The sequence below is a fragment of the Danaus plexippus genome (genome assembly GCF_018135715.1).
Source record: "Danaus plexippus chromosome 3 unlocalized genomic scaffold, MEX_DaPlex mxdp_30, whole genome shotgun sequence".
Lineage (NCBI taxonomy): Eukaryota > Metazoa > Arthropoda > Insecta > Lepidoptera > Nymphalidae > Danaus > Danaus plexippus.
In genome coordinates, this window is record NW_026869845.1 from 1,063,502 (window position 1) to 1,076,836 (window position 13,335).

At 29.8% G+C, this 13,335-nt stretch overlaps 2 protein-coding genes across 2 annotated transcripts in view; both read left to right on the forward strand.

The window, feature by feature from the left end:
- The first annotated feature begins 199 nt into the window (after positions 1-199).
- Positions 200-1,665, forward strand: LOC116768197 (COMM domain-containing protein 2-like). Its single transcript, XM_032658877.2, has 5 exons — positions 200-489; positions 576-653; positions 717-799; positions 868-1,041; positions 1,144-1,665. Exons 1-5 carry the CDS (start codon positions 351-353, stop codon positions 1,453-1,455), a joined length of 786 nt encoding a protein of 261 aa, XP_032514768.2. The 5' UTR covers positions 200-350; the 3' UTR covers positions 1,456-1,665.
- A 1,717-nt stretch (positions 1,666-3,382) lies between these two features.
- The window catches only part of LOC116770181 (ATP-binding cassette sub-family C member 4-like), a 33,233-nt gene continuing 23,280 nt past the window's right edge, over positions 3,383-13,335 (forward strand). The window contains exons 1-3 of the mRNA XM_032661547.2: positions 3,383-3,900; positions 11,544-11,789; positions 11,862-12,069. Of these exons, the coding sequence (XP_032517438.2) occupies positions 3,827-3,900; positions 11,544-11,789; positions 11,862-12,069 (528 nt within the window). The 5' untranslated portion in view covers positions 3,383-3,826. The remainder of the gene's footprint in view (positions 3,901-11,543; positions 11,790-11,861; positions 12,070-13,335) is intronic.

A 13,335-nucleotide genomic window follows, 5' to 3' on the forward strand; every position in this document is an offset into this window, starting at 1 on the left:
ATGTACGTAAAAATTGTGACTATATATTTTTAAAATCAACCATAAATAACTAATTACTTTAATAAATTTATGTGTGTACTAAAATTATAATTAATATACTTTCATCTGTTCCAATTTAATTAGAATGTTAATTAGAAATACTATAGATTTTAGATGCCAGTACCAGTACTGGCTTTAGGTGCCAGTAATTAATTTAATTGTGGAGTAACAGCTTTCACCATTTGTTATGTTTGCTTAAAATATGGCCTTCATCCGTGCAAAGACGTGCACAGCTGCATTATATTCTGAGCTTTCTCCATACACAATTATAATAAGTGTGAACCATTTGATGTCAAAGTCAAAACATTGTTATGACTTTAACTGAAGCTTTAATCGTATTAGATACCAATCAATTCAAAATATCCATATTTATTATAAAAAAAATGATAATATTTCTAAGCGATTTACAAAAGGAGCATTTGAAGTTACTTCACGAACATTCCGCTCAAGGTAATTTTCTAAAATGCTGTTTCTGAAATATTTTACAAAATATTTGTCAGTTATGTATAATAAAAAAATACTAATTAAGTTTACAGTTTTAGTTGACTTTTGTAAACTAACGATAGACTTTCTTAATAATGGAATCAACCAGAAGAAATGTGCCATTGCTGCAGGTAACACATTTATATTTGTGATATATATGTATATTTTTGATATATATACGATTCATTTTTCAGAAAGGTTAAATGTACCACCATTAGTTATACAGAATCTCATATACGCCTTAGCTTACCTTCTTGTTGAAGGATGTAAGCATAATGTAAGTATTTAAATACTACACATTCTTCTTTAATCAATACAGATCTAAAAAGAAATATTTCATTTCAGCTTTTAGAAACAAATTTTAATTCTTCACTTGCTATAGCCGGCTTTTCACCTGAACACCAACAAGTTTTACTTAAACTATATAATACAAAGAAAAAAGAAATATCTGAAGCACTAAATTTGCTTCAACAGAGTGAAGCAAGCTATCAAGACTTATTATGGAGATTTGAAATACAGGTGTTCGCGATTATAAAAACACACTTACATCAACATATTTCATAAACAGGGTAAAAATTAAGTTTTATAATAATCAAATTATTTTACAAATATACATTTTAGGTCGCATCACAAAATTCAAATGAAGAAATAATACCTATGGTTGCAATGGATTTTGTTTTGTCTACACCAAAAAAAGTTTCCGAACATAATGAAGATCATTCTAAGGTGAATAAAGAAAGCAGTACAATATCAGAAAATACCATTAATAAGACTATTGAAGATGCCAAAACAGCCAGTGAGTGCCAGAATATTATAAGTCATGTTCTACTGCAATGTGATTTACCGAACCTTCTTCATCTAACAAACAGATTGGAAGAAGCATTGAAAGAATCAAAAAGCCAACATGTACGGAAAGTGCAAAGAGCTTTGTAAATAGCATATATAGTATATCTATATGTATATCAATAATATAAGGCTGTAGAAAAACATTCTTTTGTTTGAGATTTCAGTTTTAAGGTCAAAATTTGATTTAATGACATAAAATATTAAATTATGTGGATAATCACATATAAGTACATAATATTATGTTAAGGGAAAAATTTGCAGTTGTTTTGGTTCTATCAATAAATATACAAGGGCTTATTATAATTTTTTTTAATCTCCTTTTTTCACCTAGTACCTGGCCTTACTACTACTACTTCAGCCATCTGAGGTCCACTGCTGGACATAGGCCTCCCTCCATCGTCTTCCAAGCAAATCAGTCGGAAGTGGCCTGCATCCACCATGAAACCGCGGCCTTGACTAAGTCGTCCGTCCATCTCGTTGGTGGACGGACGACGCTGTGCGTTCCGATCCGTAGTATCCATTCGAGCACTTTTCGGCCCCAACGGCCATCTGTTCTCCGGGCTATGTGGCCTGCCCACTGCCACTAAAGAGCTAATCCGTTTAGCTATGTTGGTGACTCTCGTTCTTCTAGGTATCTCCTCATTTCTGATTCGATCCCGTAGAGAAACTCCGAGCATAGTTCTCTCCATAGCTCTTTGAGTTACTCTAAGCCTATTCATAAGGCCTTTGGTGAAGCACCATATGTCATCACTGGTAACACCCACTGATTAAATACCTTTGTCTTAAGGTACTGAGGTATTTTGGACGACAAACCGTTACGGAGCTTCCCAAACGCTGCCCAACCTGACCTTGTAGGAGTTACAATACAATTGCAATTTTTTATTCATATATACGCAAACGAATATATCCTACGATTTTTGAATTAACTACTTTCATCTGTATCTGTTTTGCAATTGAAATGAAATTCATTGAAAGACAATAAGATTTGTCGAAAGTTACATCGATTGTTCATATACATATACATAAGCAGAGGAATGGAAAATGAATGACAAAGGTAGTAATTAATTATACAATTAATAAGCAGAGAAATGCAAAACTTAAAAAAACTAGCAATAGTGTTCAGTGTCGCTTGTATTTTCGAAATTTTCTACGACCATATGCAAAAAAGAGCATGATATTTTTAAGAAAATATTATTCTTAATCATTATACGAAAAAAGATCAATTGCGCGTGGAGTCCCTTGGCGCGGAAGAAGTGAAACTTCGTAATGTTAGAATGTAAACAGGATGAGGGTAAGAAATATTTATTTTTAAGTAATTGTTAGCGTTTCTTTAAGACAAACTTTATTAACATTACTTATAAGTCACAATTGATTTTCCGCATGCGTTCGAGCGCCACGCATTTCTTCTCGCTCAGGCTCTTCCAGGAGCGTTAAACTTTTAACGCAACCTTGTTGGAAGTCTCATAAAATGTTTCACTTCAAAAGTTACTTGATTGCTATATTATTTTTATAAATATATTATTTTTTACGAAACGTGTTTTCTTTCCCTGACATTATTTTAAATTTCAGAAGCAATATCTAAAATTTTTCCATTAATTCCACTTTTGTTTATTATTATTGCTATTTTCTTTTATGCAGAATTAAAGTGAACAGTGAAGGATATTAACAGTCACACATTTTAATTAAATTATAAACTCGTGGTCTGGAGATGAATAAATTACTGTAATTCTATTTTTTATCAATATAGTTTTATTTCGTAAATGTAGATAACGGACTAATTAATAACAATGATATGCTAATATGTAATGAATTATATAGAGATGTTAATTATGATTTTTATTATCTACATATACGTTATGAAGAAGGGGAATTGAGAGTACAATTATTAATTTTACAATAACTTAATTCAGACCTCAGTATATACGTAGGTATCTTTCTAACATGTTAAATCATATGACTCACAAGCATAAAATAATCTGGATCGCATGGATGGTGTGTCTATTAACATACGGCTAACAGCAGTCGGGTCCGTCAGTTCGTCGGCGTCGGTGCTACAGCGCCGTCGTAATTTATTGCTGGCAGAATACTTACTGTAATATCGGATTTATACCAGCCTTTCGAATTTCATATTTTTAAATAATTTACACAGCTTCGTCCAAATAAATGTACTTATTAGTTTGATAATAATTATTGTGAATTTACTTTCGCGACACGTTCCGGCAATGATGTCAGTTTTCAAGTTCTATAAAAGCTATTATTATTACATATTGTGTAACGTGATGTGAATGTCAAAATTGTTGCTCGCTTGTGATTTATCATTTTTTGTTATATAAGTAATAAAATTAAACGACCTTCATACGGTTTTTTTAAGTGGCATGTGTCCTTGTGGCACGATAAATAAGTGTATAACTATATAAATTGTAGTTAAGAACATTCAAAATTTTGTTCATATGATATAATGGAATCGAAAGTTGTGTTGAAGGAGAAAAATCCACACGATAAAGCCAATTTTCTCTCAAAAATATTTTTATGGTAAGTTTCAAATATATATTTATTTTAAATTTCTAAATGTATTTATTTTAAACTCGATATTAATAATTATTAACAGAATGCCATAATCCATGAAATACCTAATGGTGAATTTAGGTTGACGGTAATTAATTAAAAAGATATTAATTAATTAATTTATTTTTCAAATAGAAGGAATTACCTGTTTTGAATGCAATCGAATATTTTTTTTTTAATTAAGTAATTTTTTTTTTGATTCAAAACCTTATTTTTTCATATTAAAAATATTTTTTAACATACCATATGAAAACCTGTGTTCTGTTCAGAGTATTAATAGTTACGAGGATTCGTAAGAACTACAGTAAAAATATCTTATCATTGACATTCATTCACTTAACTCAAAATATTCGAAGACAACTTTTGTCGAATTCTTTCTCATTATTGTTATTTTACTTGTGATCATTAGAGGTCGCAACCGATAACGATTTTATCTGGTAATTGTAGTTTTTTTTTGATATTTTATTTTATTATTAGGTACATTTTAGGTACATGAATAATTGTTTTGAAGAAATGATGTATAATTTTTGTTATTAAATAACGTAGCTAAATGTTTGGAAGTGGGATCCGCCTTATTTTTTTGTCGTAGAATGTTTTTTAACTCTATTGAGCATAAAAGTTTGACTTCATTTGAAAAAAAAAAACGTTAAAAAAATTTATTAATGATAAATTGATGAGAATTTTGGATGTACATTCTGAATGTAACTCCTAATGCAATGAGTATTTTTATTCAATTAGACGCTATTATACACATATATTGTCTGTTAAACCCGTTTAAGTACATGCATATTAATGAAAATGCATAATTATGAAAATTTATACAAAAATATTGTCAAGTCCCGACTTTAGCAATTAAAAGAAATCCTTAGAAGAAATAGAAGACAGCTTTTAAAACGATCTTAATAACGTATGTATAAATAACTAACCGATCGGTACCTTTAAAGTTTCGGATCTACGATTATGGTCTTGGTCTATGGCCTTTCCTCGTTTATGATTTTAATAAAACCCTTTTGTCAAAGTTAAATGCAAGCGTCATAAAGGCGTTGAAGTTGTAGCTAGAACTCGCCCTGTCAGCTGATTCTTCAGCTTTGTTCAGGGAGCACAAAGTAACAGAGTAGGATTAGAATTAAGTAAGAAGGCCCAAGGTACGGATATATTAAGTCTTTTATTCGGCAAGAAGAGAATTTGTGTGTCGGCGTCCAGACCAGACATTTCTATATATTTGAGAAGTTTAAAGCGTTGTGTTAATAGAACTTACGGTTCCTTGGGAAACCAACATCCCCAAAGACCATGCCATCAAGGTGAACAAGTATTACGAGGTCACTAACGAACTCATTAATTTCAAATTGGATCTCTACTGCATATTCCGATTTAAATGACTTTCATAAAGCGGTTTTGAACAGTTCGTAATCGCACTCAAAGCTGTAGGTACGAGTACGATACTCGTGGCGCAGAGGTAGTTGATATATTTATAAAATATATATAGGTTATAGTTCTGATCGGACTGCTGTAATTTTATGTAGGAATATTATCAATGTTTTAGAGGAGGAAATTATTATGAAAATTTATATATTTTTTTCAACATATTCTGCTTACCCTACCCCAAATTTCCGTGTACGCCCCAGATACGCCACAGCAAAATTTTATTAATAAATTAAACTACAAAAACTTTTTGCTTTATATTGCATATTAATTGTTAATTTTCTATACGCATACGATAAGTGAGCAAATTGAATAATATAGATAAGTAGCACAAATTTTTGTAAAAGTGTAAAATTTTAGTTTATGTTACAAGCTCATTATAAAAAGATTCTCCGGATTATGTTATTTAAAAGTAAATGTAACTTAGTTGAAAATAAACTCGTATTTTATTTAAACAAAACAAAACAGTCATTTAAATGAAACTAGTATTTTTCGGATAAACTACGCGTGATTTATTTTTGTAAAAAACTACATACTCCCGACGTTTCGGTTACTTTGATGACATGTCGTCTGCCCGTGATCACGGTTGCTGAAAAGTAACCGAAACGTCGGGAGTATGTAGTTTTTTACAAAAATAAATCACGCGTAGTTTATCCGAAAAATACTAGTTTCATTTAAATGAATAAAACTCGCGAAAATCTTAGATCTCATTATACAAAACAGTCATGCTCTGGGTATATTTTAATGGGGAATTTTGTAAAGTGACAGTGTTATAAAATCTCAAAAATATACATAGATAATATATATGTATAACAATAGTTTTACATGTTGAGTAAGTTTTAAAAATTCGCAAAGTAAAGTAAGATAGTTATTCGGTGTGCAATATTTTAACATTTGGAATAATTCGAGTTACATATAGTTTATTGTTGCTGTGCTATAAAGAGGAATTAAGAATAAACGTACCGGTTGTAAAACAAAAATATCTTATCTTCATTAAAAAAAAGTTATCAAAATACGAAACGAAAGTTAAGACAGATAAAATTTAATGTCATGAAAAGTATTGTGTCAATAATAATCTGAAAAATTCTATTAAAGTGGATAATTTTGACCTTAGCCTTATTTATTATCAATTCAAACTCTAAGAAAAAAATATATTTTATTCTATTCTTGTGGCTATGGCTATGAAGAATTTGTTTTTAGCGTTAGATGTTTTAATCAAATTATTTGTTTGTATAAATTATCTCCTTTTTTGTAATCCCCAATATATAATATGTACCTATTTACAATTACATAAAATATACAGGCCACTTATATATAAAACCTCCACACTTACATTTTTTTTTTTGTTACTATGAGCCTTTACGCTACAGTATGTACAGCATTTACATTTGTAATATAAATATATTAATTTTTACAAAGACGCTACATGTTCTCGATTTACTAGAACCTTCATATTTATGCCAATTGCATTTTCTAGTCAACCGACTACACTCACAGTCGGCTTTAATTGAATTCCTAAATGAAATCATCGTTTTTGTTCACTTTCACTTTACACGTTTTCCGGTCTCTGTTATATTTTTTAGGAATACAACGAAAATTGTTGTGAATAAACTCCAATATTTTTAAAATGTAGATGGTTTTAAAATTCCAAATATATTAGAAACTAATAATTTTCCAATAATCTGTAATAGTTTCGTTTATTCTGTTATCTCAATTCTAATAGGTAAATATTGTTATACTTCTAAGTTATGACCACTTACGCAGATGCCCTCTGTGCGTTAAGTAAGCACGAGTATATGTATGTTAGCATCGTCACACTATATATGCAGCATTTCTTGTTTCTTATTCAATAACCAACTTTAATATTATGTGCTATGATTCGTGAATTAAAAAAAGTTAACGTTCGAGATGTAGATTGTAGTGAGACGATGTCAATTTCTGGTAAGCAAGGTACTGTACCGTTCAGAGTACATTTTTCAGTATGAGGCAGTCTTCAAGTTACCCAACCACATACAGCGGTTACTCAAGTTAGTAGTGAAAAATATATATAAAACCTGGTTAGGTCCAATACGATGTTTTTTTTAAATTTTTATATACGGTTACTTCTGTGTTGCTATTCCTTTTTTTAAAATTTCTATGTATATTTTTTTGCGGCGCAATGAAATTATCGAAAACTACGATTTAAAATGTCTATATAAATATAATATACTTAAAATAATATATATATGGTTAGTTTAAAATTAAATAAAATATTTAAAATTTATTTGGTTATCAACCCTGGTTTTTCTACCTTTTCAGTTTAGAATTATAAAAATTTGTGTAGAGTTGTCTTTTATATAATATATATTTTTTTAAACATGTGCCATTTCTTGTTTGGTTTTAATGTTTTAATAATTTTTAGAATACATTTTTAATTTTCATTACTGAAATGTTATGCGTCCACTGTATAAAAAAAAATATATATAAAAAAAGATAAAAAAAGGAAAAGAAAAGAAATAAAACATTGTAAATTTACAATTTTAGATATAGATATCATTATTATATACGATAAGGATGACAAGCAGCTTAGTCTTTGAATGTTAATTCGTTGACTTTTTGTGATGTCTGACTGTCTATGGATAAACGATGCGATAACTAACAATGTTGCAAGACCCGAACATGACCTTGCCAAGTTCAGAATCCGTACACTGTAATGTTGTGGAACAATATCGAAGCAAGGATTTTTTTTTAACGAAATACAAGAACATCGGAGGAAGTGAAAACCAAAGAATTAAGTCATATTCACATAGTAAAGATATTTTTTTTGGTCCCTAATAGTTTTATAATCAAGAATGACAATCATAATAAAATCTGTTCAATGAACACAATATCAATATGTAGGTATATATTTTTTTATTATGACACTTTTATTTATTTTAATATTGAATGAAAGAATAATATGTAACTTAAATATATGTTTTATTTATATGTAACAAGTAAGTTTATAGATATAGATATATTTAAATGAAACTAAGTTTATCGGATACTACGTACCCATTTTTTATTATTTTGTTACTACATAATCCCGACGTTTCGGCTCCTTTACAGTTTACAGTTTACAGCAACCGTGATCACGGGCAGACGAGATAAATGTTTATTTCACGTCGTCTGCACGTAAATCGTAAACACGGTTAATAAATGGAGTTTCGTTTAAATGATTACATTATTGCATAGACTTCAAATTATTACTGAATATTTTTAATAAAACAAACGAAAATTTGTAAGCTAAATTATTTTTGTATAAACTATTTTTGTCACTTCTTATATTTGCTTAAGCAATGATGTGCTAAATGTTGAACCCGCAATCTCAAGTATCACCTCCAAGTTTCTTTATCGTGATTTTCTCAAGGTTACAGATTCGAATCCTGCTCGTGTGCCAACGAATTTTTCATTGTATATAGTGCGCAGTTAATATTATGAATTTGACTACTTAAAAACTTTAAATTATATAATTAATTTAAATAAAACTAGTATTATTCGGATTTACTACGCGGATTTTATTATTTAAAAACTACATAATCCCGACGTTTCGGTTACTTTGTAGCAACCGTGATCACGGGCAGACGAGGTGTGTATATAATTAATGTCAGTAAAATCAAGGATTTATTGATGTATTAATTATGACTATAAATCTATTGCTTTATATTTCCGAAAGTGTTAACTTAGGCTTATAGAGAGGAAATGACCCAATTGTGGTGTTATTATCATTACCAACTTACAGTTATTTACTGATTTATACATCCTGATTGTGATCTTTTATGAGTATTCCAATATGTACTAAATAAATATATCTTACATACAATTAGCAATAGTATAAATTTGAATGTTTGTATCGATTAATGTTAGTTCCTCCATCACTCAAAAACTATAAAATCTATTTTAATGATATTACCAATAATGTAGATTAAACATCAGACTAACGTAAGTGCAATGATTTATCAAAATATTTCCGTTTCGTTAGACCGGTGTCACGGTAAAATAAGTTGTATTCTACTTAAAGTCACGTGGCACAGAAAACATGAGGCGGTCGAGGTTTGTTATCGTGACAGTTATTTTAATCAGATCATTCATTTTTCTGAACATGATTTCGAAGTAAACGTAGACGAAGACGAAGTCGCACTCAAAAACTAGGTAGCATATATTACATTTATAAATGACTTCCAACTAAAATAAAAAACCTAGAAATTGTAAAAAATATTTTAATATATCAATGATTCTAAGACTGGATCATTAACATAGAAAAAATACTTTTATATTGGTTTATTAAAGACAATAGAATCTCGTCTGCCCCTGGTCACGGTTGCTGTAAAGGAACCGAAACGTCGGGATTATGTAGTTATAAAATAATACAAAACGCGCAGTATCCGAAGACCTAAATTTCATTTAACTGGGTACACTCGAAAATCTCAGAGATAACTATGTTATCTTATATTTCCATACAACAAAAACTTGTAGCATCAACGTGACACATCAATACGTATTATAAAACAAAGTCCCTCGCCGCGTCTGTCTGTCTGTCTGTTCGCGATAAACGGAAAAGCTACTGCACCGATTATCAAATAGTTATCACCACTTGATAGCGTGATTCTCGAGGAAGGTTTTAGTATATAATTTGTTAAGTTTTTGTATTTACTTGTGTGTACATTAACAATATTTGTTAAAGATGTCGGGAAAACATAAGCCGTCTGAGAGCTTTAAATGAAAACGCTGCCTAAAGTCTTTGAGATATAACAAAATAATATATGGTGGAATTGTGTATATTATATAGGTCTACAGAAAAGTCTATACCTTAAGGATAACATCCATTTATTTATATCCATTTTACAACTTTTAATAATTGGCATTCCTAAAGCGTTTGTTGGAAAGCTATTTACACAAATACTGTATTAAGTCTTATAACAACAAATTACTTCGTTTTCAAGCCTACGTCAGTATCTGTAAATTACTTTTTAAATCATTAAAATCGGGTGTTTCATTTGAAAGTTATTATAAGTTTAATAATTCTCAAAATTAAAGAGGCTTTTTTGTATTTTTTGTATAGAGCCCGTGCGAAGCCGGGGCTGGTCCCTAGTTACTTCATAAAACATTTTAAAGCACCACACGCAATATTGTAATAGAATATAATCTGTATTTTTCTTAAGTCTAAGCTACATGTTTAGAAATTTTCATCTAAATTGATACTGTATTTTCTAATCAAGGGAGCAACAACAATCCATACATCCTCAGAAACTTACACAGTTTTAATATATAACTAGTAACTAGAATTATTATTTGTATGTAAGGATAATTATTAAGACCTGAATTACTTCGCTAAGTTTTAAGTCCAACTTTGTCAATAATTCTAAATGTTTGATGAACTAAAATTTCTTTATCTGTCTACAAGCCGCTCTTCAATTGAACTAATTTAAACCTCAAGTGTTCCTAAATGAGTCGCGTCAATGAGTGGGAACGTAACGCATTGTTATCAACTCAACTAGTACATATATAAGTACTGATATACATTATTCTGACCAATCATCAAACGAGTGATAAATTGTTATTATATATTATACATTTATGCAACTGCGAAAACCTCTACAATAAATAAACTTATAGTCATCGGCTTTAAGATACTTACTTCTACTAATACTTTTCGAAAGTTCTCATTACTTTTTTTCTTGAAAGTTGTAGCAATATTTACTTTTTATAGTTAACTAACTTTGATTATAAATATATTAAAACTAAGACAATTTTAACCGAGGGAACATGTGACTGTATCTCGGAAGGTTCTGAATACAGGTGATCTGTTTAAGTAATTTCTGGGTATAGCTGAACTTTTGGAACATAGGGTGGTAGTGGTAAAGAATTTTGGGTATTTGCGGAGTAAGACATAATTGTCAATGATCTGGGCATGTCATCGTCAAGGAGTATTCACAAATAAAAATCTATAAATTTTTAGGTTTATACAAAAATATTTTTAGGAATGTTTGAAAATAGTAATATATTTAAGGCAGATTTTTAATATAATAATTCATCTTAGAAACAATTGAAGCAAGAAGTAACTGTTAATTAGGTACCTAAATATATCAAGGAAATTGTATTTTTAACTTACCGTATAAACAAAGAGATGTAAAGGCGTTATTCTAAAATTATCATAACAATTGTTCCAGGTGGAGCTTCAAGCTATTTAAAAGAGGATACAAAAGAGGATTGACAATAGAGGATCTATGGCAGGCCCGCAGTGTGGACCAATCGGGCCCTCTCGGGGACCGGCTCGAAGAGGCTTGGGAAAGGGAAGTTGAAAGATCTCGTAAAAATAATACCAAACCATCACTCTCCAGAGCCATTGTCAGCAGTTTCTGGTTAGAGTATATGACAAGCGGCATCTTAGTTGGTGTTTTGTTCATTGTCGTATGGTATGTATTTTAATTACACAACAAGTGTCACAATTTTTTTTTTTTTTGTTTATGTATGGTTTTCGTTTTCAGGCCTCTGATCCCTTACACTCTAGCTTTATTCATAAAATATTTTTCATCTGAGAAAACGCCAGAATCGTATAGAAATGCACACATACATAACTTTTTATTGAATTTTTTTTCCATCTTATCGGCCCTTCTAATGAATCATACTAATTTATCTCAGGCTTGTGTTGGTATGAGGGTGAGGATAGCCTCATGTTCTCTCGTCTATAGGAAGGTCAGTGCTATTGTATTATAATTTTTTTTATTTACAATTATATTATGTGATCCTATAAGTATATACTAATAGATATATAAAGTAAGATGTTATTGAATCAAAATTATGTTGGAAGCTGGTGTCAGTACTTTATTAATTCTATTTATTAGTGTCTTGCTTTAATCACTTTTATTTTAATCGAAATTCTCTAAAAATTCTTTCCAAAATTAAATTAAACATTGATTTTTATGTGATTAAATTTATTGTAACGAAAACTATATACATGACGTAACACTGACATTACCTCGATTTTTGCTAAAAGCATTTATTTATACGTTAGCGATAGGAGTGTCCTTCCCATTGTGTTGTTTTTTTTGTTGAATATCGTTTAATTAAACTATTAGAGATACATCTTTTAGAATGTATGGCTGTACAAAGAGCTTGTAGTGATACTGGGCTCTATGTGGCTGTTTCATTATGTTTCATTGATAATGTCACATTCGTTGACTGATTTTCATAGATTTACTTTTTTGTTGATGATTTATAGACGCCATGACATCGTAGTCGATTATTATCGTATATTAATAAGAAAACTGACGGCCCATGTCTATACATAATAAATAATACATTAAATAATCTTTTATATATAAATTAATAGCATATTTTTACGGTAATGAGTAATTATTTTAGTTGTAACTTTATCTTAATATATACATACATACATATGTAAATTATATACTTTGTTGCGACCGTAAATGAAAAAACCTTTAATTATATATTCTTTATAAATCCTTGGAAAACTGCAATGTAACTCTTATTGTTATATCGGCTCATGGGTCGGCCATTTTGAACCGCCTTGAAAACGACAAGCTTTGTTAATTTTACTCTGTGTTTCTTGTATTTTAGTTGCGCGAGAATTCTGTCAAATATTAATAAATTTAAGGGGCTCTTTTTCGTTTGGTAAATCGCATTTGTACGTGAGATTTATATCGAAATAGATATTAACGTTATTAACAAAAACGATAGTTCATATGCATATAATATTTTAATTAGTGTTAACCGTCAGCGCAATACTGATGAGATCTTTCAGAATACATTTATTATCGTTATAAAGAAAATTTTAACTAATACTTTTTATTAAATACCTTCAATGCAATGTTTTTGAAAAGATAACAATCAAAAACATTAATGTGTTTCACATTTATAAACATTTATTTGGACTCGGTTCCATTGTGTCGACAATTTCTAGGAGACGCAATGATTAACGTCTGACCTCATTTGTATTAA